This window comes from Anticarsia gemmatalis, chromosome 18 (assembly GCF_050436995.1).
Source record: "Anticarsia gemmatalis isolate Benzon Research Colony breed Stoneville strain chromosome 18, ilAntGemm2 primary, whole genome shotgun sequence".
NCBI classification, from domain to species: Eukaryota; Metazoa; Arthropoda; class Insecta; order Lepidoptera; family Erebidae; genus Anticarsia; species Anticarsia gemmatalis.
In genome coordinates, this window is record NC_134762.1 from 2,453,586 (window position 1) to 2,478,623 (window position 25,038).

The 25,038-nt window shown below is 42.5% G+C and overlaps 2 protein-coding genes across 4 annotated transcripts in view; both read left to right on the plus strand.

Moving 5' to 3' along the window:
- Ubr1 (Ubr1 ubiquitin ligase) overlaps window positions 1–19,161 on the plus strand; it is a 51,158-nt gene extending 31,997 nt beyond the window's left edge. For 2 of the 3 annotated variants that reach the window (XM_076126212.1, XM_076126214.1), the window contains 19 exons: window positions 1,828–1,941; window positions 2,415–2,656; window positions 3,400–3,575; window positions 4,086–4,283; window positions 4,706–4,892; window positions 5,455–5,640; window positions 6,203–6,351; window positions 6,879–7,044; window positions 7,612–7,726; window positions 8,011–8,222; window positions 8,638–8,804; window positions 9,377–9,552; window positions 10,078–10,169; window positions 10,597–10,724; window positions 11,085–11,195; window positions 11,643–11,875; window positions 12,247–12,679; window positions 13,045–14,037; window positions 16,057–19,161. In XM_076126212.1, the coding sequence (XP_075982327.1) occupies window positions 1,828–1,941; window positions 2,415–2,656; window positions 3,400–3,575; window positions 4,086–4,283; window positions 4,706–4,892; window positions 5,455–5,640; window positions 6,203–6,351; window positions 6,879–7,044; window positions 7,612–7,726; window positions 8,011–8,222; window positions 8,638–8,804; window positions 9,377–9,552; window positions 10,078–10,169; window positions 10,597–10,724; window positions 11,085–11,195; window positions 11,643–11,875; window positions 12,247–12,679; window positions 13,045–14,037; window positions 16,057–16,383 (4,405 nt within the window). In that variant the 3' untranslated portion in view covers window positions 16,384–19,161. The remainder of the gene's footprint in view (window positions 1–1,827; window positions 1,942–2,414; window positions 2,657–3,399; window positions 3,576–4,085; window positions 4,284–4,705; window positions 4,893–5,454; window positions 5,641–6,202; window positions 6,352–6,878; window positions 7,045–7,611; window positions 7,727–8,010; window positions 8,223–8,637; window positions 8,805–9,376; window positions 9,553–10,077; window positions 10,170–10,596; window positions 10,725–11,084; window positions 11,196–11,642; window positions 11,876–12,246; window positions 12,680–13,044; window positions 14,038–16,056) is intronic. The other variant, XM_076126213.1, reaches the window with a different exon arrangement.
- Window positions 19,162–19,171: 10 nt separating this feature from the next.
- Window positions 19,172–23,344, plus strand: LOC142980749 (E3 ubiquitin-protein ligase UBR2-like; the record flags this gene model as incomplete). The annotated part of the gene is made up of 2 exons (XM_076126327.1): window positions 19,172–19,294; window positions 19,620–23,344. Coding segments are annotated over 2 exons (270 nt in total), but the record flags the coding sequence as incomplete, so codon positions are not given.
- Window positions 23,345–25,038: the final 1,694 nt, after the last annotated feature.

The following is a 25,038-nucleotide window of genomic DNA, read 5'->3' on the forward strand; positions in this document are numbered from 1 at the left end:
TTATTATAGTAATGTAAAATTTTTAATGACTAATATTTTCAAAAGTTTCGTGATAAGTAAGAGACCTTTCGCTTTCGAAGGGTCTAATTCGTAAGCTAACCCGCTGGTTTTTTCACTAAGTATTTATGCTCAATCAAATATTACAATTTAAATATATTTAAGTTTTCTGTGGTGGAAGGTCTTTTTAAGTGTGTTGCGCTTATAAATATTACATTTTCTACTAAAGAGCTTCAGGTGTGTGTATAATCTTTTTCTTGCGCTTGTAAATTAAAATCAATTCACAATAAAATAATGTCATTATTTTCAATAATCGTTGTTTAGTTTCATACATTTCAATATTAGTTATTTTTCGTCAGTCAAATGTTTTAACGAGTTTAGAGTTTCATTTTATTTTACTTTGCTCCGTTACACACTAGCGGTTAACCACTAGTGCATAGGGGGCTTAGAGTTTTCTTAAAATAATAATATACACAAATAGTTTACGATGTATATCTGTTTCACTACTTCTACGGTAGTTTACTCAAGATTATAGTAACCATATTTATTTCGCCATCATTCGAACTGTTTGTCTTTCATGCAACAATTTTATTACATTGAATTGAACTTTTTGGTTTAAGTATTCATACGTTTATTATATGTTATAATTTTCTAAATCCAAAAGTGCGAGAATTACTACCTTCATCTGGTGAAGGGCTCCATCATAACGTCACTATTCTACGTAATTTAGCTACATTCTTTCGTCTAGCAACTTAGAAGAGAGTCAACGCATGATATATCTAGATTATAAATAATAATTCACTACATTAAAAAACAAATGCTGTATTAAACAAGCGACTCACTGAGGGTCACTGATGTTGTGAATTCCGAAGTTTGTATGTCTTAAACCTTGTACATAAGGCTCTCTACTAAATTGTAAGACCACATCAGCTTCTTGTATAATATTTCTTTCGCTTATTTCTTCTGTGTTTTATATAAAAACGGGCACGTCTTTACTAACTGCATGGATGTTTTACAACCAACTAGTGAAGGAGTAAAAACATCTATCTATCTCTCTTCTAAATAACCCTGGTTGATGCTAAAAAATGTCTTTTGCCAACGCTTTCAGTGTTCAATGGCTTATTGGTAAAATTATTGATTTATTTGTGTATAATACAACAGTTATATCACCCCCTTACCTTTTTTAAAGAACTCGATAAAGTAATTTTTTTATTAATTTGCCCTAGTACGTATTAATTAGTATACGTGAATGATTGCCCGTATACATAAATTTGGTTACGGTCTCTTAATAGTCAATCCATATAATGAAAATTGTTTGCTTCGCTACTTTTATTTATCGTGTACGTATAGTAGGACCTAAACTTAGATTGTCACGGTGTACGTGCAAACGTACTCCAAAGTAGACTTTCCCCGTGTACATAAAATAATAACTAGACCCCGTATACATTATAAACTATACTAAACTAGAAGCCTTTAGGTATAGCCCTATTTATAATTTACAAAAATAAACCCATATGAGTAAATTCAAAACTTTAACGTATAAAATTACAAACGTTCCCTCGTATATGAATGCTATACGTATATCCTTACTTGTAATTTACAAAAATAATCCTATATACGTTAATTCGAAACTTTTACGTATAAAACCACAACCTTTCCCCGTAATTTCCGGCAAAGTACTTAAAACACCCCATATACGTAAAATTGAAACTTATAAAACTACCAGCTTCCCCGTATACTCTTGTAAAGTACTTAAAAACCCAAGTTCCCGTTAGCGTAAGGTAAAGTCGTGCCCATGGGGTAGTGGGGGTGACGTGTACTGTTGCTCAGCTCGACGGCGATGTTCGAAAGGTTCACGTCGCGCCACGGGCCCAGCCTCAAGGTGCTGGTCATGCACGCGCACGTCATCGCGCACCAGACCTTCGCCATGAAGCTGCTGACTTGGTGAGTGTTATTCTCCTGTCATTACTACTACATATTATATCTAGTCTATATTATGTTAAGACGCCAACGAAGTTTGTCTGTTCGCTATAGACTCTACTGAACGGATTTTACTGCGGTTTTTGAGCAATTCGTGAGCAAGTTTTTAGTGCGTTGATTATTGCGCCATTATTACATATTAATGCGTTGATTGTCCTTGTGTAACCTCGTGTAAGTCGGATTCGATTACCGAGTCGAGCAGCAGGTTTTTCCAGAATTCATAAAAAAAAACAATTTTAGCAATTTCTGTACCAAACTTTACTATCTGTCTTACTAATAAAGGTCGTGTAAGATCTGATCAGTTATTGTATACTGTACATTTCAATAAATTTCGAAACAGTGTATCAGTAAAAAACACGCAACACTGTGCGACCAATCCGAGCTTACACGACTTTTATATTGTATATTTATTAACAATATGTAACACACTCCACCAGGCTACAAAACTTCGTGAGTCAAGAGCAGAGCCTGCGCCTGGGCGTGAGCCAGGTGGCGCTGGGCGAGGACGTGTGGGGCGCCAGCTGCGTGGCGGGCGGCGGGGTGGCCGTGGGCGTCATGCAGAACGACTCGCGCATGTGGAAGGCGGCGCGCACCGCCTGGCACCGCCTGCTCATTGCCACCACGCTCATGGACTATACCACTAAGAGGAGCATGGCCATTTTGTTCACTAAGAATTATGGTGAGTGATCTTTCTTTACTGATGGCTTATAGTTCGGACAAGGTTCTGATGGCGGACGCATACAAAATGTTTAATTTACAACGTCATTCACACGACGACTCATGCAGGTTGCCTGTTTGCTACGGTTACTTTAGTAACCCCCGCTTTCTGAGGTACATTTAGCGGTAGTTTATCTATTCAATAGCGTTAAAACTCATATAAAAAAATATTGAATAGATAAACTACCGCTAACTGTACTCAGAAACCGGGGGTTAGTCATACATCACAATCTTATTTCAACTTTAGATTGATCATGCAATCCGAGGCTCTGTACTAAGTTGACAGAGTATATAGATATAACAGGAGGAGCATTAAAAGAATATTCTTTAGTTGCCAGCGGTGCCGGTAAACAACTTGAACACAAATGAGTTGTAGTAGGAAACAAACAGAACGTAGATCCAATGTCACTACATGATCCAATGTACAATGACACTCGGTTAACTGATTTAGCCTACATAACTGGTGATCGAAAAAAATAGCCCTCCCTATCGGCACATAATCTTACTTAGGTGTGTGCCAAATTGTCTTGACGTTCCGACACTAATGAAACACACCTTTAATTGCGAAGTCTGGTGGGAATGACTGCAGACTTGCCCATGGTCCTGTCTATGTAATGAATTCCTGCTTTAAAATCATTCACTACTAATGACTACTATGTAATGAAATTGTTTGGCGGCATTTAAAGTACATATATTTTGCTACAGGTTCGATCTTAAAGGACTTCATCCGCGACGACCACGACCACTCGTTCTCCATCTCCTCCCTATCGGTCCAGCTGTACACGACCCCCACGCTGGCGCACCACCTCATCGCCAAGCACGACGCGCTCTACGTCGTCATGAACACATTCGTCAGCGAGTGTATGTCCCGGTGTAATAATGTAAGTATCAACTACTTTTTAGGGCTCTGTACCCAAGGGGTAAAAACCGAACTCTATTACTAACTACGCTGTCTGTCTGACCCTCTGTCCGTTTGTCACCAGGCTCCATCTCATAAACCGCTAGGCTAAATAGCTAGGAAGCTGAAAATTTCACAAATTATGTATATTTCAGTTGCCGCTATAACAACAAATATTAAAAATGAAAAAAATATGTATTGGAGTGTCCCCGTGTTTTTTTTCTTGTATTTTTTATTTTTATTACGATGTTTTCCTTCACCGTTGGAACAAATGATAATTATTTCTTATACACACATAACTTTGAATAGTCATTGGTGTGTTAAATGATAATAATAATTAATAGTGTCATTATGGGGTATGAAAAATAGATGTAGGCCTATTCTCAATATGCTCACAAAATTTCATGAGAATCGGTCAAGCCGTTTCGGAGAGTACGATAACTAAAATTGTGACATAGAAATTTTATGTATAACATAACATATTTAATTCCAGGGTCGTCTGGAATTCGACCGCAACCACGTGCCGATAGCGTTCAAGCGCGCGCAGTTCATCCTGTACGACGTGAAGTACCTGCTGAGCTCCGTGCCCGCCAGCTTCGACGACGAGCTGCGCAAGGGCTTCATGCACGGCATCTCGCTCATGCTCAACCTGCTCGTCATGATGCAGGGCATGGACTCCGTTGTTAGACAGGTAATGTTATTATTGAGATTTTCTAGTTTTAAAGTTAATTTCCGCATAATAAATATTGCAATACAATCGACATAAAGTATTCTGAGGTCACAGAAATATTTTTTTCTGTATAGGACTCAAACCCATGCCATCCGCAGGTAGATAAAGTGACGTACTTTCAATCTAAATAACTGCTGCGTCTTCGACTATTCTATAAAAGGTCCACTTTTTTGCACCTGTGCCTACACCTTCGGGTATAACAGGCTATACATAGCCATATGTAAGAATCATGATGTTTTGAGAACTCGGGGTACAGAACAATGTTAATAGTCCGCAGTACGACATTCCACAAAGATCAACATTTTAAAAATACCTTTAGAATATTTTAGTTTTTTTATACTTCAACACCACAAATATTACTAAAAATGTTTTTACGTCCTCAGGTGGGTCAACACATGGAATACGAGCCGGAATGGGAATCAGCATTCAATCTCCACGTGAAACTGGCGCATAGCATCACGCTGTCGTTAGAATGGTGTGCGGCAGAGAAGACCCTCGCCACCGCCGTGTACCGCATGGCGTTGAAGAAACACAGCGATACTTACACACCACCGCCTAAAGTTGTAAGAGGTGAGAGATTAAAACGTCATTGTTTGAAACTATTTACAACTTGTAGGAATGCTAGTTCGGTTTGGTTTCCACGGACAAAATGCGTATGAGCGGTTTTGTGGGGCATAGTTTCAGTAGAATTTTATAAAAAAATTATCCAAGATTACAATCTACATACATAGGGGTAGCTGGTAGGTCACTGAAACTTATGTGTAAAAAAATATATTTTTAAATTTTCATCACGTTATAAACCTGTATCATTGCAACATCAATATCATCAGATAACGAAAAAGATAAAGGTGAAGAACTTATTACTCTTGTTTCTTTTTGTTTTCTTCATAATATATGGATTTTTATTCTTAGGTTTGTTGGGTTTATAAAATACTATTACCTTGTTACAATAATTATCATATCATTTCAGTAGATTTGGTGCCGTAATATATGAAACCCTTATTCCAAAATGTTTGTAAAGAACATTTAAAAAAACAGTAGTTTGTTCCAATCTCTTATTGAAATTAGCCTTATAATAACATTGTCTTATCCCCAAATAAACTAATATAAACTTACATTTTCATTCCCCCAGAGCTAGGCAACCAAAGCGCGTCAGTGATACCGTACGACGTATCAGTGGAGGCGGTGTCGATCCACCGGCCACTGTCGCGCTACATCGCGGGCCTGCACCTGCTGCTGCACCAGCACGGCCTGTCCTACCACTCGAGGGAGTTCGAGCGACCTGACAGACCTAAGCCTACGCCGGATGAACTCATCGGTAAAAATATTATATCACATATTGTTCTTTGATCTACCCCTAAGGGGTGACTTTATATGTGTTTATTATAGCACGTGTTAAGTAAATTTGTTTCTGAATGTCGTAGCAGTAAGCTACTGCGAGTTTGTAAAAAAATAAATGACGGAGATAAGGGAGGAGTGTAGGTAATGTAGGTGTAATAGCGGCGGTGTCGTTAAGCCACGTCTTATAATCTTATTTACGAGATCACTTTCTTTTAAAAACATTACAGTTGACTTGCATATAATATTTTTGCTTTATACCAGTCTTTATTTATCCGCATTGTTAGTTGTTTAACTGTCCAACAAATTACAGTAAACCGAAATCTCACGTCCATTTCTTCTGTGATGGAGCCAGTAATGGAACCTACTGCACCAGAATAATCACATTGGTCCCGTCATGGAACAAGAGACAAAATAGTTTTAGTTGTCCCATCACCTCAATCAAATTAATCATAAAAGATTTAATTTGCCAAATACCCTCATCACAAAAAACGTCCTAACAGCCATCACAAGCATATACAAAAACAACTCTTCTTCCACAGAGCCGGTGCTGCAAACAATGGCGATGATAGGTCAAGTGCACGCGGGCATGTGGCGCCGCAACGGGTTCGCGCTCATCAACCAGCTGTACTTCTACCAGAACGTCAAGTGTCGCGCCGAGATGCTGGACAGAGACGTTGTTATGTTGCAGGTATGGGACAATTGCAGATTATGAGTAATATTAATAATACAAGTTGCGCCTCCCACAAGTGGTCGAGAGTTCGTACCCGAGGCAACACACCAATGACTTTTCGAAGTTATGTGTGTATCTATACTAATATTATAAAGCTGAAGAGTTTGTTTGTTTGTTCGATTGAATGCGCTTATCTCAGGAACTACTGGTGCGAATCGAAAAAATGTTTTACTGTTGGATCTGCTATTTATTGAGGAAGGCGTTGTTACCAAAACGGGGAAAAATATGACCCATTATCTCTTCATGCGTTTGCGCGGATCAGCTAGTTAAAATAATTATCACTTGTACCAACGGTGAAGGAAAATATCGTGATGAAACCTCGCATGCCTGAGAGTTCTTTACAACGGTTTTTGAATATATGAAATACTCCAACCCACTCTAAGCCAGCGTGGTAAACTCAAGCCATAACCCCCCTCCCCTCATTCCGGGAGGAAACCCTTGCAGTGAGACATTATTGGGTTAAATTAATTTATCTTTGTTTGTAGATCGGTGCCTCTCTGATCGAGAGCAACGAGTTCATAATCCACGTGTTGAACAAGTTCAACCTGCTGGAGTGGGCCGCCACGGACTTTGAGCAGCGCGGGATTGAGGACGACACCCTGCGCCACACCATCAGCATGGTCGAGGAGTTCCTCGGAGTACTTATCACTGGTTAGTTTTTTTTAATTCTTTATTTGACAAAATTGCTGGTCACTGATAAGTGTACTTTTAGTTTAGTCGTAATGTCTTTCTTGCCTATGTTAGGCTACAATGGCCAGTTTTATTGAAACCACGAAGGATGCTGTGTCTACAGTATTCAAGTAATGGAATAGAGAGTTGTGTGCACTACTACTATAGCTGGGCGGGATGTTTAACCAACGCGAACAGTGAGAGGTCACACACTTTACGTGTTCTCTGAGGCTCGGAGGTTTACGACTTTAAACTGCCTCATTCGGCATTTTACTACAGATTTCACTGTCAGTAAAATTAGCTTCTTTTTATGAAACGGTAAAAGACATTTTGGTATAGAAATACGATGACAGCGACGTCACAATGTCGTATTTTCGTCAGCATCAAATCTTTGCCTAATCTAATGTTTCAGTCCACTAATAATTTAATTTCAACATTCATAACAATTTCCTGAAAGAAAAATTGAGGAATAACTTTTTGTGAAGAACGGACACGAACTCGAGACTTCAACTACATTCAGTTTATTATATTTTTTGTATTATGTTACAGTTGTCGGATCCCGCCACGTACCCGGCGTGGGTGAAGTGACCAATGAAGACCGAACCAAGAAGGAGATCATACAGATGCTCTGCGTCAAACCTATGCCGCACTCCGAACTTAATAGGTAAGAGAATAATATTTTTTTGTGTAATATCCTAAATCGTGGTTATTTTAGTTAGCGAATACATAAACAAAAAGAAACCCGCATTGATTAAGTGACATTATCTATTCCATTACACGACTACTACTTATATCTACTCTAAAAAATTGTTATATTAGGTTAAATGCTGTTCTACTATCATCATAATTACTATGATAGAACATTTATGGATTGACTCCATACATCAAATTGTAATTTTAAATTTTATTAAATAATAACGTACATTACAAAAAAAAAATACTATCCAGGTCTCTCCCCGAAGACCAGCTGCACGAGACTGGCTTGGAAGCCGTGATCCACGACGTGGCAGACTTCATCAAGCCGTCGAGCGGCAACAACCGCGGCATGTACAAGCTCAAGCCGCACCTGTACGACGAGTACGACACCTTCTTCTACCACTACACCAGGGAGGAGCTGTCCAGGAGTGAAGAGGAACAGAGGACTAGGAGGAAGGCTGCGGGTGAGGGCATTACTTGTTTATTTTACCTAGTTTTCTGTTACCACCATATTTTTCGTCCATTTGCATATTTAATTTAATTTTATATATTTGCCTGATAAAAACATGCATTTTTAATATAGGTCTAGAACAGTTTCATAGAATGCTTAAAATTGAGACAACACTTGACAATTGAACTTGGATACTGTTTGTTGGCACGAATCCTTTATGTGTAACACTGCTCATGTACCAATCATAGTCATATTTTTTTTACGGCTGATATCTAAACTACTACATTCTTGTATACGTGACAAATACCGTAAGAAATATACTCATATTTGTATGAGCCACTTTAATAATACAAATTACCCTCTTACGATGTTAGTAGATATACATTTTTGTTCTTACAAGGTTATACTAATTTGTGTCTTTCGCCCAGGTCTCCCCGAGTGCTGTCCCCCGCCGGCGCTGCCCAAGCTGGCGGCCCCGTTCCGGCTGCTGGCCAACCTGCTGCAGAGCGACGCGGCGCTGCACGTGCTGCGCGCCGTGCTGGAGCGCGCGCTCGACCTGCGGGCGCGCTCCTTCTCCGAGACGCAAGTGCACAAGGTGTGTAGTTAAATAATATGTGTGTCATATATATACATATAGTACTGTGAGGTGTTATTTTCCTATTTTTCAAGAAATATCTGAGTGTGTACAATATTGTGTACAAAATTTTGCAGTACCATTTTACCAAACGTGATTTTCGTATTAGTTTATACAAGCAATTTGAAAGTCACGTGCACATTAATATTGCGTCATACCCAAGCATAAGGCTCATTGGATAGATCATCATGTGTTTATACTTGTTAATGAAAACTGAACGCTTATACAAAACGTGTACTATTATACGTACTAAAATTAAAAGATCCAAAGTATTTATTACCGGAGCTACCCGAAACGATGCATCTTAGAGATCCCGTGATCCTTGATCCATAATCGCAATTAGCTCGTGTTTGAAGCTTCAGCGTATCCGCCGACCGTTCCTTAGTGTGATATAGCCGCGCGATCGGAGCGCGTTGGATAGTTTGATGTGGATCCACCTAGTAACGAAAAGATGTCATGACGCAATTTTTTATTATAATACACTATTACCCAATAAAACTAGTCTACAGTACTAAATATAATTGTTCTCCTAGGCCCTCCACCTGATCGGCTACGCGCTCCGCGACGAGGAGAGCGGGCACTACGAGTTCCTGGCCTTCGCCGAGAGCGCGGCGCGCGCCGGCCTGCTGGCGCTGCTGCACAAGCTGGCCGCCAGCCCCCGGGTCGAGGCGCACCGCCACCTGCTGCGCTGGGTGCTGCACAAGATGAAGTTTGTACTATTGTGCTACATTTCTGAACGGATCTTAAACAAGATGACAATTTGTAACGCATATAGTATTGTTACCTTAAGGCAGTAGAAGAGGCTTAACTTATTAGGTCGGGGAAAAAGTCTTTTCGCATTATAGTATGTATGAACTTGTAATAAAATCTCTTTGGCATCAAGAATCACAAATGAGTACACGGTTCATTAGGTTTCTTTCAGTGAGCTCGTGAGGTACCCAAATATCGAGCTTTTTTGTGTAGAGAAACGATTTTATTACCAGTTCATACATACTATAATGCGAAAAGACTTTTTCCCCGACCTAATAGAATAACAAAAGGTATACGGTAACATAACTAGAATATGGCTTAGAGTTGAATTACTGGACTTTTCATTTGAGGCCTTTTGCTACCCTCGACATGCCTCAAACACCAAAACAATAATCCAATTTTCGCAGAAATATATTTTATACAAACTTTCTAGCCTATAACTATTTAACAACAACTTAACAGAAATTGTGTTGTGTCTTTTCAGGTCACTACTCGGACAGAACGACGAACACATGGGTGACGGCGAGAATATGGACGTAGACGAAGAAGAGAAGCCTGCCAACGATGAGGCTGCTGGTAAATATTCTATATAATACTGTTTCGATCTAGATTTACAACATTTTATAAATCTTTAATTATTGAGAATACAGACCAGCTGTGAGAGCTTGAAAGGTCAATTTCAATTTATATATTTGTCAGAAACGAAACAAGTCAGTAAGACAGTCGGCTTTACTTGCGCCTGGAAACACGGATATGATATCCCAATCCTTCTAATAGATTAAACTGTTCTGTTTGATATTTAATAAGACCACAGTAAACGTATAAAACAGTGTTCTATGTATATATCAGTACTCTATGTCTGTTGAAAAATTGACAAATGCATGATGGTATGATATGCTTTGTTTAAATTTCATATTTCTCCGTCGGAGCAAATTTTCGTAAAAAGGTGTCCAACGTCCACGTATTAATATATAGAAACTAATGTAATGTTTTAATCATATAGAAGCGGAGAAGAGCCGCCGTGCGAAGCTAGCGGCTGAGCGTCGAGCTAAACTAATGGCACAAATGAAAACACAGATGAACAACTTCATATCAAACAACGCAACACTTTTTGAAGAAACTACTACTGAGGTAAGAAGTATATTCAGTATTTAAGCTTGTATTTAAAAGCTAATATGGGTTTTTACTCAATTTTATATGCATATTTAATGAACCTGAGATTCGGCTACTACCTATTTTTCATACCCTTTGTTTTTGTGTTTTCGAGGGGAAAAAGTCCTTTTCGATACCCGATCTTTTTGGGTGGGAAAACCCGGGTTATGTGGTGCTGTCACTAAAAAAAACCCGGTAACCTACATCTAATAATGTGTGGATGGAATTTTTCATACCCCTAAGTGATGAGGGTTGTCCACATCTAAATTTTTATGACAAAATAACGTTTGTCGGGTCAGCTAGTATTGCTGTATTAAGAAATAATGTGTATTGTACCAGGTGACCCCGGAGGAGCAGGAGCTCCGGCCGCTGTACTGCGGCGCGGCGCTGGGCGTGTGGGGCGGCGGCGTGCCCGAGCCCGCCCGCGTCTGTATCATGTGCCAGGAAGAAGTGCGTAGTCGTTTATTTATTATTATTTTTTATTAATTGTAACTTTTTTGTATGCAAAATTAATGAAGCCTGTCATACCTATAGGTTTAAGTTTGGCGTTTCATCGTTTATATGTTAGTTCTATGTGATAGGGCGCGAGCCTGTTATTACATTTTGGACGCGTTACCATATTCCATGAGACTATTAAGAAATCTAATATAATATTAGCAAAGATTAATAACACTTTGCCGGACACGGAAACCACAGACTTTAATATGATTCACAGTCGAATTCACTACCGATCGCTCAATAGAGGCAGTCAGTCAGGCGGCTTGAACAATTTAGATTGACTACTGACTATATAGTAGAATAGAATACATAATATTTTATGTATTAATAGTTCTTAGTTTCCATGTTTGTGTAAAAAAATCATTTCGAGTGAATAATAATGATATGTATTTGTTCCAGGCGCGGGTGGACATAAAGTCGGACCCGCTAGTGCTGGTAGCGTTCGTGCAACCGTCGTCAGTGCTGAACCGCTTGCGGCGCGGCGGCGTGGGGCGCGTGCCGGACGCGTGGAAGGCGTCGTGGCTGCCGGCCGGCCTGGGCCTGCAGCCGCACGTGTCCAGCTGCGGACACACGCTGCACGCGCACTGCTGGAAGAACTACGTCGACAACGTGCAGGACAAGGAGAACAGGAGGTCACTGCACTATTGACTTTCTTAAAAGATACGATTCATTTTAGTTCAAGAAATAATATGCTTCTTGTAGTGAAATATGGTGATAAAATTGGACTTGGTTATTTTAAGGTTGACAATCTGTTTAGCTGTATTTTTGACTCTATTAGTCGACATGTAAGTCGATAGGAAAGAGCGCGCGCCGCGCATTTTTCGTTGTTGTTTCACGCGTGAAAGAATGTGTAGTGTATGTAAAGGCACCTAATGAGTCAACATGACAAATATATAAACGTAAATGGGGTTAACTAAAACGCCACTTGCTAAGTTCCCTGCAAATGAAAAACAAATCATAAAAAAATAATTTACGTATATTTCAAAAGATTATTCTATTACAGACCATACCGCGGCCGTCAGCCAGCCGCCTTCGACGTGGAAAAGCGCGAATATCTGTGTCCTCTGTGCGAGCGCCTGTGCAACACGGCGCTCCCCCTGCTCCCCGCGCCCGCGCTGCCCGCCGGCGCGCCGCCCCCGCTGGCCGAGGACATGTACAAGCAGTCCGTCAACATGATCCTTGAGCTCAAACACCAAGTGAGCTCGGAAGCTTTGCATATATGCACGGAGTTCTGTGAGGAGATGCACTGTCAAGCGCGAGCGCGCTCCGTGGGGGCGATGTCCTCCGACATGGAGGAGGAGTCCGCTGATGAGTCGGAGGTGTACGTGAGCACTCACGCTGAAAACCTCCTGTCTGGAGAGTTCCTGGCACATTTTGAAGGAGAGATACCTCCGTATAATGATATGATCAAGACGTTGATCGAAGATTTTGGTAATGTAAGTATTATTCAGTGATTAATATTAGTATTTATTAATGGTATATGTACTATAGATATGTAACAAGAACCCTACGATAATACCTCCTTAAAACTATACGTGCTTAAAATGTCCTCAACATAATTTGATGTCTTTGCTCTGCTATAAGAGTTTGTCAATAGATCGTCAATGGATTTCGACCGATGCTAGAATGAGTTGAAAACTGATTTCGGGTAACAATCATCGTGTGTTAGTAACTGTTTTCCGAAGTTTGTCTTTAATGAATTATCGAAATCAATCAATGCCACCAAAGTCAATGAAAACACCCTTTCTTCATTTGAAAATAATGCGTTTTTGGCAAATACTAAGTCAACATTTTGTTACAGGTTCTTCCAATCTCAGAATACGGCGGCTTAGCATCAAGCGCGGGTATATACCGAGCCACATCATACACAGTGATCGCTACCAACGCAGTACTACAGGCAGAAAACAGACCATTACTGGGCGACCTGCCCGCGAGACATAGAGACACGTTACAAGCACTCATACGACTAGCAGGCTCACTACCAGGCACTTGGACTTCGCCCAAACATATCGCACACCACGCACTAAGCTCACTTAACACTTTAGAACGAACGTCGCCTCTCGCACATGAACCTTTCGGTACTCTAGTATCCCTCGTTCTCTCCGCCCCGGCGCTATTCTGCAAGCGCGCCGGCCCCGCCCGACCAACAAACTTCGCCAAACAAATCACCCTCCAATGCTTCAGAGCACAATTAACCCGAGCCCTAATGGTCACAGACCTTACATTCTGCAAAAGCATATCTGTAGCTGAAATGGAAAAATACAAAAATCACCCCGAACTACAATTCTTATTACCTCTAATGGATACTTTACGTAAAGGTACTTTAGAAAATGGATTGAATCCGGAAGATGTTTGGGATAAGGTCAAAAGTCAGTGTCATAGGTTCTTAAGGTGTTGCTGTCTGTTCTTCCACTTCTTGAGTGATATACAGCCTCCGACCGAGCTGACTGTAGTCGGTGGAGACACGTGGGACACTATGTGTGGATACCTGGACTTGCCAAAGACTTTCTCGGAGTTAGCAGACACATTGGACGCTAGGAGACGGATAGTGGATTGGCAGAAGCTGTCTCAAGACTGGTACAGTGGTTTGATCAAGCCTTCGGTAGTACTTGAACCTAAAGACCCGCCAAAACTGATATCTTTACCGGATGATTTCTCGGAGTTAATGAATATCGTGTCGGAGTTCTCTTGTCCTAATTCCGAACGTGAGGACAGTAAGAAGCCGACCATGTGTCTCGTGTGCGGACAGATATTGTGCTCCCAGAGCTATTGCTGCCAAGCTGATATACCGAGGGTGAGTCTACATTTTATTTTTAATACCGTCTTTACTTTGCCAACTGAAAAATATAGGTTATTTTCACTTTTGTATTTGGTAAATTTATAATTTGGCTAAGTCATATTTTTTTTACGAAAGTCTTGGTTTAGTCACTATCATTAAAATTAAACATATTTTTAATTAAATAATTTATAGAGGAAGTTACAATGACGAAGTAAAGATGAAGTATTATCAGGCATGTTATACCCGAAGGTGTAGGCAGAGGTGTATGAAATACACCCACGCTTTGACATCGACTATGTTAGCCCCATGTAATAGGGGTTCTTCATTTAAAAAACTTGCATTACTATATTGCTCTAAATTCTTAGGCTGTGCTTATTATTAATTTAGAAGTTTATAATGTTGAAGATAATATTATTTATTACTTAGACAAAGAACATAATATATTATACTCTCATTTGATCACATAAATATTATTTACATCATAAATTACATCAATATATCAGTATGACTATACTAAAACTAGATTTTGATATTTTACAAAGAGTAGAAGATATGACTGGTATTGTTCGAAGGTATAAAAACTACTCTGAAGATTTATTTCTGTTTGTGTCCATGTGTTATTTCATATATTCATTCAGTTACTGCATAGCATGTTCTAAATAGGTGTTATTTAGGTTCTTTAATTTGCAAAAAGTTCGGCTGGAATAGGCTGTATATTTACTTATTTAAAAACTAGCTGACCCGCGCAACTTCGCTTGCGTCCAATAAGAGAGAATGGGTGAAATTTTTCCTCGTTTTTGTAACATTAATTACTGGTACTTTGCTCCTTTTGGTCATAGCGTGATGATATATAGCCTATGTCCTTTCTCGGGTATCAAATATCTCCATACCAAATTTCATGCAAATTGGTTCAGTAGTTGAGGCGTGATTGAGTAGCAGACAGACAGACAGACAGAGTTACTTTCGCATTTATAATATTATTATGGAAGTATGGATAAAAGGCAATAAAAGCATATCTGAACTCTGGTTTAAAGTGAAGCTATTTGGATAGTTTGATCTCACCAAAAACATTTTATGTAAAATGTTGTCAAGACGCCGATCACATAAGGTTTGCCCAGTGAAGCAGTAACAGATCTCATGTTTTTTTTTTTTCTTTAACCCATTACTGTCCCACTGCTGGGCAAGGGTCTCCTCCCGTAATAAGGGAAGGGTTAGGCCTTGAGTCCACCACGCTGGCCAAGTGCGGGTTGGGGACTTTGCATGCCCTCAATAAATGTATTAAACAAATTTTAGGCATGCAAGGTTTCCTCACGATGTTTTCCTTCACCGTTGGAGCATGTGATAATTATTTCTAATACACACATAACTTCGAAAAGTCATTGGTGTGTTGCCTCGGGTTCGAACTTGCGACCATTTGCGTGGGAGGTATCAACTTATACCACTCGGCTATCACTGCTCCTCTGCTTGACTGAGATCTCATGTAGAGCCTCTAAATCTACACGGCGGAATTCTACCGACCCGAACTTCACAAATTGTACATATCAGTAAACATATTGGGCTACTTTCTGAAGTGTTAGGAATCGGTGTATTTTAAATATCAATAAATTGTAAAGTATGAGAGCTATTCAATTGAGACTTTGTATGTTTAATTAGTCTATTATTGAAAACATATCCTGGATAAGAACTATCTGGTACATCGGAAACCAACTCTATGAGGGTTAAAAAAATGACGATACACTTCAAGAAAAGATAGGTAAAGCCTTCGCGCTTCGCTTGGCTCGACTTGGCGGGGGCACTACCGTGCCCTTAGATTCACGTTATTTTCAATAATAACTGGTGTTCGATCATGCGCTGCGTATCTAAAGTTGCGATTTGACATTAGCTCGAATTCGATACCTTTAGGGAGATTATTGTTATTGCGTTGCAATCTTTTGGTTAACGATTTAGTCAGTTTTTCGTGTAGGCATTGTTTTTTGATAAGTTTCTTTGTTTTTTACGTTAGTTGTATTATATCTTGTACGCTGTATGGTGCAGGGCGGGCGCGGCACGGACGTGCAGCGCGTGGGCGCGGTAGTGTCGCACTGCGTGGCGTGCGGCGGCGGCGCGGGCGTGTTCCTGCGCGTGCGCGAGTGCGAGCTGCTGCTGCTGGCGGCGCCCGCGCGCGGCGCCAAGCTGCCCGCGCCCTACCTCGACTCCTACGGCGAGACCGACCAGGTACCTAACATACCATACTCCCGGCGGCGCGGGCGTGTTCCTGCGCGTGCGCGAGTGCGAGCTGCTGCTGCTGGCGGCGCCCGCGCGCGGCGCCAAGCTGCCCGCGCCCTACCTCGACTCCTACGGCGAGACCGACCAGGTACCTAACATACCATACTCCCGGCGGCGCGGGCGTGTTCCTGCGCGTGCGCGAGTGCGAGCTGCTGCTGCTGGCGGCGCCCGCGCGCGGCGCCAAGCTGCCCGCGCCCTACCTCGACTCCTACGGCGAGACCGACCAGGTACCTAACATACCATACTCCCGGCGGCGCGGGCGTGTTCCTGCGCGTGCGCGAGTGCGAGCTGCTGCTGCTGGCGGCGCCCGCGCGCGGCGCCAAGCTGCCCGCGCCCTACCTCGACTCCTACGGCGAGACCGACCAGGTACCTAACATACCATACTCCCGGCGGCGCGGGCGTGTTCCTGCGCGTGCGCGAGTGCGAGCTGCTGCTGCTGGCGGCGCCCGCGCGCGGCGCCAAGCTGCCCGCGCCCTACCTCGACTCCTACGGCGAGACCGACCAGGTACCTAACATACCATACTCCCGGCGGCGCGGGCGTGTTCCTGCGCGTGCGCGAGTGCGAGCTGCTGCTGCTGGCGGCGCCCGCGCGCGGCGCCAAGCTGCCCGCGCCCTACCTCGACTCCTACGGCGAGACCGACCAGGTACCTAACATACCATACTCCCGGCGGCGCGGGCGTGTTCCTGCGCGTGCGCGAGTGCGAGCTGCTGCTGCTGGCGGCGCCCGCGCGCGGCGCCAAGCTGCCCGCGCCCTACCTCGACTCCTACGGCGAGACCGACCAGGTACCTAACATACCATACTCCCGGCGGCGCGGGCGTGTTCCTGCGCGTGCGCGAGTGCGAGCTGCTGCTGCTGGCGGCGCCCGCGCGCGGCGCCAAGCTGCCCGCGCCCTACCTCGACTCCTACGGCGAGACCGACCAGGTACCTAACATACCATACTCCCGGCGGCGCGGGCGTGTTCCTGCGCGTGCGCGAGTGCGAGCTGCTGCTGCTGGCGGCGCCCGCGCGCGGCGCCAAGCTGCCCGCGCCCTACCTCGACTCCTACGGCGAGACCGACCAGGTACCTAACATACCATACTCCCGGCGGCGCGGGCGTGTTCCTGCGCGTGCGCGAGTGCGAGCTGCTGCTGCTGGCGGCGCCCGCGCGCGGCGCCAAGCTGCCCGCGCCCTACCTCGACTCCTACGGCGAGACCGACCAGGTACCTAACATACCATACTCCCGGCGGCGCGGGCGTGTTCCTGCGCGTGCGCGAGTGCGAGCTGCTGCTGCTGGCGGCGCCCGCGCGCGGCGCCAAGCTGCCCGCGCCCTACCTCGACTCCTACGGCGAGACCGACCAGGTACCTAACATACCATACTCCCGGCGGCGCGGGCGTGTTCCTGCGCGTGCGCGAGTGCGAGCTGCTGCTGCTGGCGGCGCCCGCGCGCGGCGCCAAGCTGCCCGCGCCCTACCTCGACTCCTACGGCGAGACCGACCAGGTACCTAACATACCATACTCCCGGCGGCGCGGGCGTGTTCCTGCGCGTGCGCGAGTGCGAGCTGCTGCTGCTGGCGGCGCCCGCGCGCGGCGCCAAGCTGCCCGCGCCCTACCTCGACTCCTACGGCGAGACCGACCAGGTACCTAACATACCATACTCCCGGCGGCGCGGGCGTGTTCCTGCGCGTGCGCGAGTGCGAGCTGCTGCTGCTGGCGGCGCCCGCGCGCGGCGCCAAGCTGCCCGCGCCCTACCTCGACTCCTACGGCGAGACCGACCAGGTACCTAACATACCATACTCCCGGCGGCGCGGGCGTGTTCCTGCGCGTGCGCGAGTGCGAGCTGCTGCTGCTGGCGGCGCCCGCGCGCGGCGCCAAGCTGCCCGCGCCCTACCTCGACTCCTACGGCGAGACCGACCAGGTACCTAACATACCATACTCCCGGCGGCGCGGGCGTGTTCCTGCGCGTGCGCGAGTGCGAGCTGCTGCTGCTGGCGGCGCCCGCGCGCGGCGCCAAGCTGCCCGCGCCCTACCTCGACTCCTACGGCGAGACCGACCAGGTACCTAACATACCATACTCCCGGCGGCGCGGGCGTGTTCCTGCGCGTGCGCGAGTGCGAGCTGCTGCTGCTGGCGGCGCCCGCGCGCGGCGCCAAGCTGCCCGCGCCCTACCTCGACTCCTACGGCGAGACCGACCAGGTACCTAACATACCATACTCCCGGCGGCGCGGGCGTGTTCCTGCGCGTGCGCGAGTGCGAGCTGCTGCTGCTGGCGGCGCCCGCGCGCGGCGCCAAGCTGCCCGCGCCCTACCTCGACTCCTACGGCGAGACCGACCAGGTACCTAACATACCATACTCCCGGCGGCGCGGGCGTGTTCCTGCGCGTGCGCGAGTGCGAGCTGCTGCTGCTGGCGGCGCCCGCGCGCGGCGCCAAGCTGCCCGCGCCCTACCTCGACTCCTACGGCGAGACCGACCAGGTACCTAACATACCATACTCCCGGCGGCGCGGGCGTGTTCCTGCGCGTGCGCGAGTGCGAGCTGCTGCTGCTGGCGGCGCCCGCGCGCGGCGCCAAGCTGCCCGCGCCCTACCTCGACTCCTACGGCGAGACCGACCAGGTACCTAACATACCATACTCCCGGCGGCGCGGGCGTGTTCCTGCGCGTGCGCGAGTGCGAGCTGCTGCTGCTGGCGGCGCCCGCGCGCGGCGCCAAGCTGCCCGCGCCCTACCTCGACTCCTACGGCGAGACCGACCAGGTACCTAACATACCATACTCCCGGCGGCGCGGGCGTGTTCCTGCGCGTGCGCGAGTGCGAGCTGCTGCTGCTGGCGGCGCCCGCGCGCGGCGCCAAGCTGCCCGCGCCCTACCTCGACTCCTACGGCGAGACCGACCAGGTACCTAACATACCATACTCCCGGCGGCGCGGGCGTGTTCCTGCGCGTGCGCGAGTGCGAGCTGCTGCTGCTGGCGGCGCCCGCGCGCGGCGCCAAGCTGCCCGCGCCCTACCTCGACTCCTACGGCGAGACCGACCAGGTACCTTCTAACACCACAGGGAACCTCCTGGAGATCCAGAGGCAAACGTGCCAAATGCTCCCTCGACGAGAGCGAACACTAGTCACTGAACTTAGTCATCGAACAGCGTGTTTGCCTCGAATCTGTGGATTCAAATTCCACTTGAATATTTGTATGCTAAACAGAAGTTACTCTACACACATTTATTAACTAAGTCCTGCACAATTAGCTGGTTTCAATTAAACTGACCGACGTAGCCAAATATCATACGTAAATACGTATACAAACGTATACGCACAAAAAAAATCTCAAATTCAATCAATTCACTCTACAACTTTATTTCCAGGGTCTTCGCCGAGGCAACCCGCTGCACTTATGCCCGGACCGCTACGAAGCGATGCGTATGCTGTGGCTGAGCCACGGCCTCCACGAGCGTATAGCCCGAGCCCTCGACACGAACGTGCTCGTCACCACCACATGGCAGAACCTTTGATACCCTCTCTAAGGACACCACAATGATACTATAGGTAGACCTTGTCGTTTTGTGATAACACCTTATCGTTTTATAGATCTTTGAGACTTACAGCTGATTGTATCAAAGATTGTACAGTCACTAGTAAAAATATTTATGCGGGTAGATGAAAAACTGATTCCTCAGCTAAATTTAATTGCTATTTGCATGGAATTTGAAAATGTGTATGTATTTTTACTCGTGATTGTACTTCAACACGCTGAATATGATGTACTAGTATTTACTTATATACATTTGTCGATAAAACTAGACAGTTTAAATATATATTATTATCCCCGTGTCCTAAAAAAGCCAGTTCGGGTGATTACAAACGTACGAACTACGTTATAGTATTAAACATTATAGGAATGTGATAATGTTATAAATCGTTCGTAAACCGCGTATGAGCAAGAGGAGAATAAAATTACGTATGACATAGCTCGTACGTTTGTAATGACCCGAATATAGATGATACTGATGATAATATGTTTGAGTCCATACCATGTAATTTATATCAGATAAAAGGAAGATTCGAAATATATTTTGATTTCAGAAGGTTTAAACGATTATTTAATTCTCAAAAGTTATTTGTAAAACTACTTATGTATGCGGCATTGCCCGCGTTGTAAATTTTGTCGTTGATAATAGTAGCCTATGTCGATATAAATCTATCACCCTGCCAATTTTCATCAAAATCTAAGCAGCCGTTTTGACGATAGACAAACACACTTTCACATAAATAGTTAACACAATAACATTTGTTTTTTAGAATTGTAAAATAAAATAACTCCATAGGAGATAGGAATTTTTGTGTAATACATACAAACATATATAATATCCCCCCTTTTTCCCATAGGGGTAGGCGGAGACCAGAGAATATAACCTTTAAAAAAACCAGTAATATTTCTTTTTATAATAGTTGATGTCTATCCCTTTCTGTTCAATTAGATATGTAATAGGAGTGAGTGAGACAACACTAAATTTGACTATATATTTTGGGTTAGTCTTACTACACGCAGATTCGATTCGGGATAAATGCAATGTGTAAACCGAATTGTGACGATCGGACCCGAAGGAAACTACCCGATCGGCACAAGCCAAACAAGTGCAGTAATTGCCTCGAGTCGGTTTTGTTGTTCGATAAATATTGCCGAACCGAATTTGCCACGTACACTATCTTACGCATATCTCCACATTTTCGACTCAATATAACAATCTAATAGTCATTTACGGCGTGTTTTTTTTTTCAAATACAAGTTAAGATGAAACAGCTTTGATAACATTATTTTATAGATAAAGGCTCAAAGTAATTACGTTACAATAATGTTGAAAATTACTTATAAGTACTGGATAGCTTAACTGGAGAAATGTCGACAGTTTTCTGATAACGTCTACCCAGTACTGTCCCACTACTGGGTAAAAAACACCCAGAATGAGTGATGGGTTCGTCTTTGGCAAAACTATTTACCCAATAACATCAAATGGAAAAGAATCGGCTCAGAAAATTCACTAAATGAAGTTTAAAAACGATCCACATTATCTATCTCACTCTAGTTTCAGTAAATAAGAGCGAGACGACAACATGAAATTGTAACGTATTTTAATAAATCATCTACAATACGCCTTTGTACGCTAAAATTGTAATACTTTTCAAAGATTGCACTAGATCACGCGATTGTAATAATATTTTATTAAATAAGTTAACACTTCTGCCTTTTGGAGCCACAAATATTTTCTAGAAAGATCTGCAAATGCGTATGCTATTTCGAAAATGGCGTATCTCACGTTACGAAGACGAGAGTTAAGTTCTTTTCGAAATTGCATATTCAAGTATGAAAAAAGCTTTCTAGTTTATCTAGTTATATTATAATCCATGGAGTTATTATCATCTGAACTCTTTAAAACATCGGTATTTGTACGTTTATCTTCCTTATTTATAAATATATTTGACATCCATTTCTATTGTGTTGTGAAAGAGAACAATAATGCTTGCTACACACATATTCGGTTCGTCTTTAATCGACCGAGCGGTAAAACCGAAAATGTGTAGATGAACCCGATCGGCACAAGCCGAACAAGAGAGTCGAGTCGGTTTTGTTGTTCGATAAATATTGCCGAGCCGAACATGTGTGTAGCACGACTAGCAAGCATACATGTGCTCGCATTATAAATAAAGCAGTGCTTTGCATATTTTCTCTCTTTCTAATTACAGTGGGAATAAAAGGGACAGAGTTTAATGTTTATGAATAAGGGAGTAATCGTAGCCTTAAAATCCACTATTAATTTTAAATAATATTAATTTAGTTCCTAATTAATACGATCTTAGTGCAATCGTTTATAATTTAGGTTTTTGTGTCCGTGTGTTGTTCATTTTACTATAGTTTATATAAATTTAATGTTCAATTAGAAATTAGACTATATAGTCGCTGTTTCAATTAAGAGATTTGCTGTTACATTCATAGTTAATAGACTTTAATTTTCATTATGTGTCTAGATTATAACAATGTCGGTCTGAAAATTGATTTAGTTTATGCCTTCAAATATATTATATAGAGATTTCCATGTACTAGCTATTAATTTGTAATAGTATTAATGATTTTGAAATTAATAACATAATGGTTGCTGTGAATATTAAGTAACGCTTTGCCCTTTATATATAACTTGTACATTATATATTCATGTAAAATGCTTTCTTCAGAGAGCCATTAAAGACTTGATGAAAATATTTGTATAGGAGTGCGACCTTCATATACTTTCGTTGTAAAAGTGCGGTTTCAAAACACCCGCGCGTATAATTACCAAAGTTTACATTCAATTTTGTCATTTGAAAACTTCTTTTATGAAGTATATAAATGTTTATTCTGAAGATTTTCGACTGTTATATTTTTTTAGATCTCATAAATTTTAATTGTTATGATGTTTAACTGTTAAATAATTGTCGAAAATCTCAAATATATTATATCTTTTTTAAAGTATAAAGTGTTTTTTCTTGAAGACTTGCAATCGCAAACGCGTCAATAAGTCGCTAGTGTAGGCCTTTATGATTGGCTAGCAGATTGTAATGCTCATTTGATAATATTTGTCTTTAACAGATCAGAAATATTTTTCTTAAGTCTAGTGGGAGTAGGCAGTGTGTCGATTTGAAATAATACAAATATATAAACTATATTATGTAAATTAAAGTAGTAACAAACCCAGAACGCATCGGCAGAAGATTCCTTGTACTTAAAATAACGATAAACGATGCCTGTTATATCCAAAGATACAGACAGAAGAGTATAAAAAACGGTTTTATTTAATTTCCAAATCGGCACACGTTACAATCATAGTCAGATAATCGCAGATATTCTCAAATCATATAATATGTCGTATAATTTATATTAAACAACAAACCTGTATCCGTTGTTGTATTTTCAGACTTATCGTTGATGTGATACCGTGTTGATGTGATCGTCACATTTAGTATTACATGTAGGTCCGCCGAGCGAGGCGGCGCCTGTGGTTGTACCGGCGAACGCTGTCTATGTTCTCTTATTAATTAAATTAATATAATGAAATTATTCATGTGTTTTATTTATCGTCAATAATATTCCTAGCTTGATAACTAGGCTATCTAGATTTGGTTGAACACCTTCACTCAAGCATATTTTCACAGCACATACAAAATATTCGTTCTTTCTAACATCTCTAAGTCATAATGTTCAGAGTAAGTTGCACGGACATTGTAACATCTGGTTGCTGTTTTGACTAGTTCCGAGTCTCCAAAACAAGGGTATGTAATATAATTATCAAGAGTAATATAGAGTTTATCTGTACAAAAATTAAATAAATTTCGTACATACGCAAATTCTTTTTATTATTTTCCTGATTGTGGCACATCTGTCAACTCATCTGTGATTGGTGGATTGCAAATGCGCAAGAGATTCAAAATCTCGCATTCTCTTTATAAACGCAAAACCAGTATGGCGGTAGTAGCAAATTATCGCGCGCAAGATAACATCGAATAAAAGTAAATTGGAATTAATTGTAAAAATAAGTGAATCGGATCACTAACCCCCGGTTTCTGAGTACTTTTAACGGTAGTTTATCTATTCAATAGCGTGAAATCTCATACAAAAAAAACGCTATTGAATAGATCAGTGTTGGGTCAATCAACTAATTTTTTCAATCAATTGATTAGTCATGACTAATTTAGTCATGAATTATTTAGTCATGATTGAATTAATCATGAGTAAAAATAATAATCATAATCATGATTAAATAAATTAGTCATCAATCATTTAATGATTAAATGACTGATGACTAATTTATTGTATTTATGTATGATGATTAAACTAAAAAAAAAAAATTCAGGTGACATAATTTTAGTTTAATTGAACACATCTACAAAACTATAACTGATCACCACCTTAAGTTGACTGAAAGAAGATAATTCCATTATTTATAAAATTTGATTTTCAAAACGCGTAGTTTTAAAAAGCAATTTAAATTATTTTAAACTAAATTAGCCCGAACTTATTTTTGCAAATGTGTACCTGTGTAAATTAAAAAAAAATTAACTGATTCTGTTGTAAAACTAGCTTTAATTAAAAACCTGTGATTAACAAATCAACAGTCATGGAACGTAGACTTGAAAAGCTTAGTTTTATTTAACTATTATTTTTAGTCATTAAAATTTTAGTCATGATTGAATAACTAACACTAACACTAATTAATCATCAATCACGACTCATGATTGAATTTTTTTAGTCATTATTCATTAGTCATGAATAAATAATTTAATCTTAATCATCAATCATCAATCAAACTAAATTTTGCCCAACACTGGAATAGATAAACTACCGCTAAATGTACTCAAAAACCGGGGGTAACCCCCTCAACTCAGGGTCTCAAGTGAATTCTATTGTATACAATCAACACATAAAAGAATTGTCAGCCGGTCGGCCCCGTTCGATAGTCATTGGCGGTATCCTTCCACCCCTGTTCCCTTGGATCCAGGTTAGTGTTTTGTCTATTTTTCCTTACACTGAAGTTGCAGGGTTAATCGGAGAAAGTAATCGTACCAGGTAGTTTCTGCGTAAATCAACCACTGTACCTTATTAACGGCCGTTAGCCAGCCATGAAATTGATAAGTTAACCCGTCCGAACGTAAAACAATCAGACATATTGATCAAATGGCCACGGCCAATGATGGGCTTGAGATTACATCGCTAGATCAATAGTAACATGTGAAATACCTAAATGAGGTATAGTA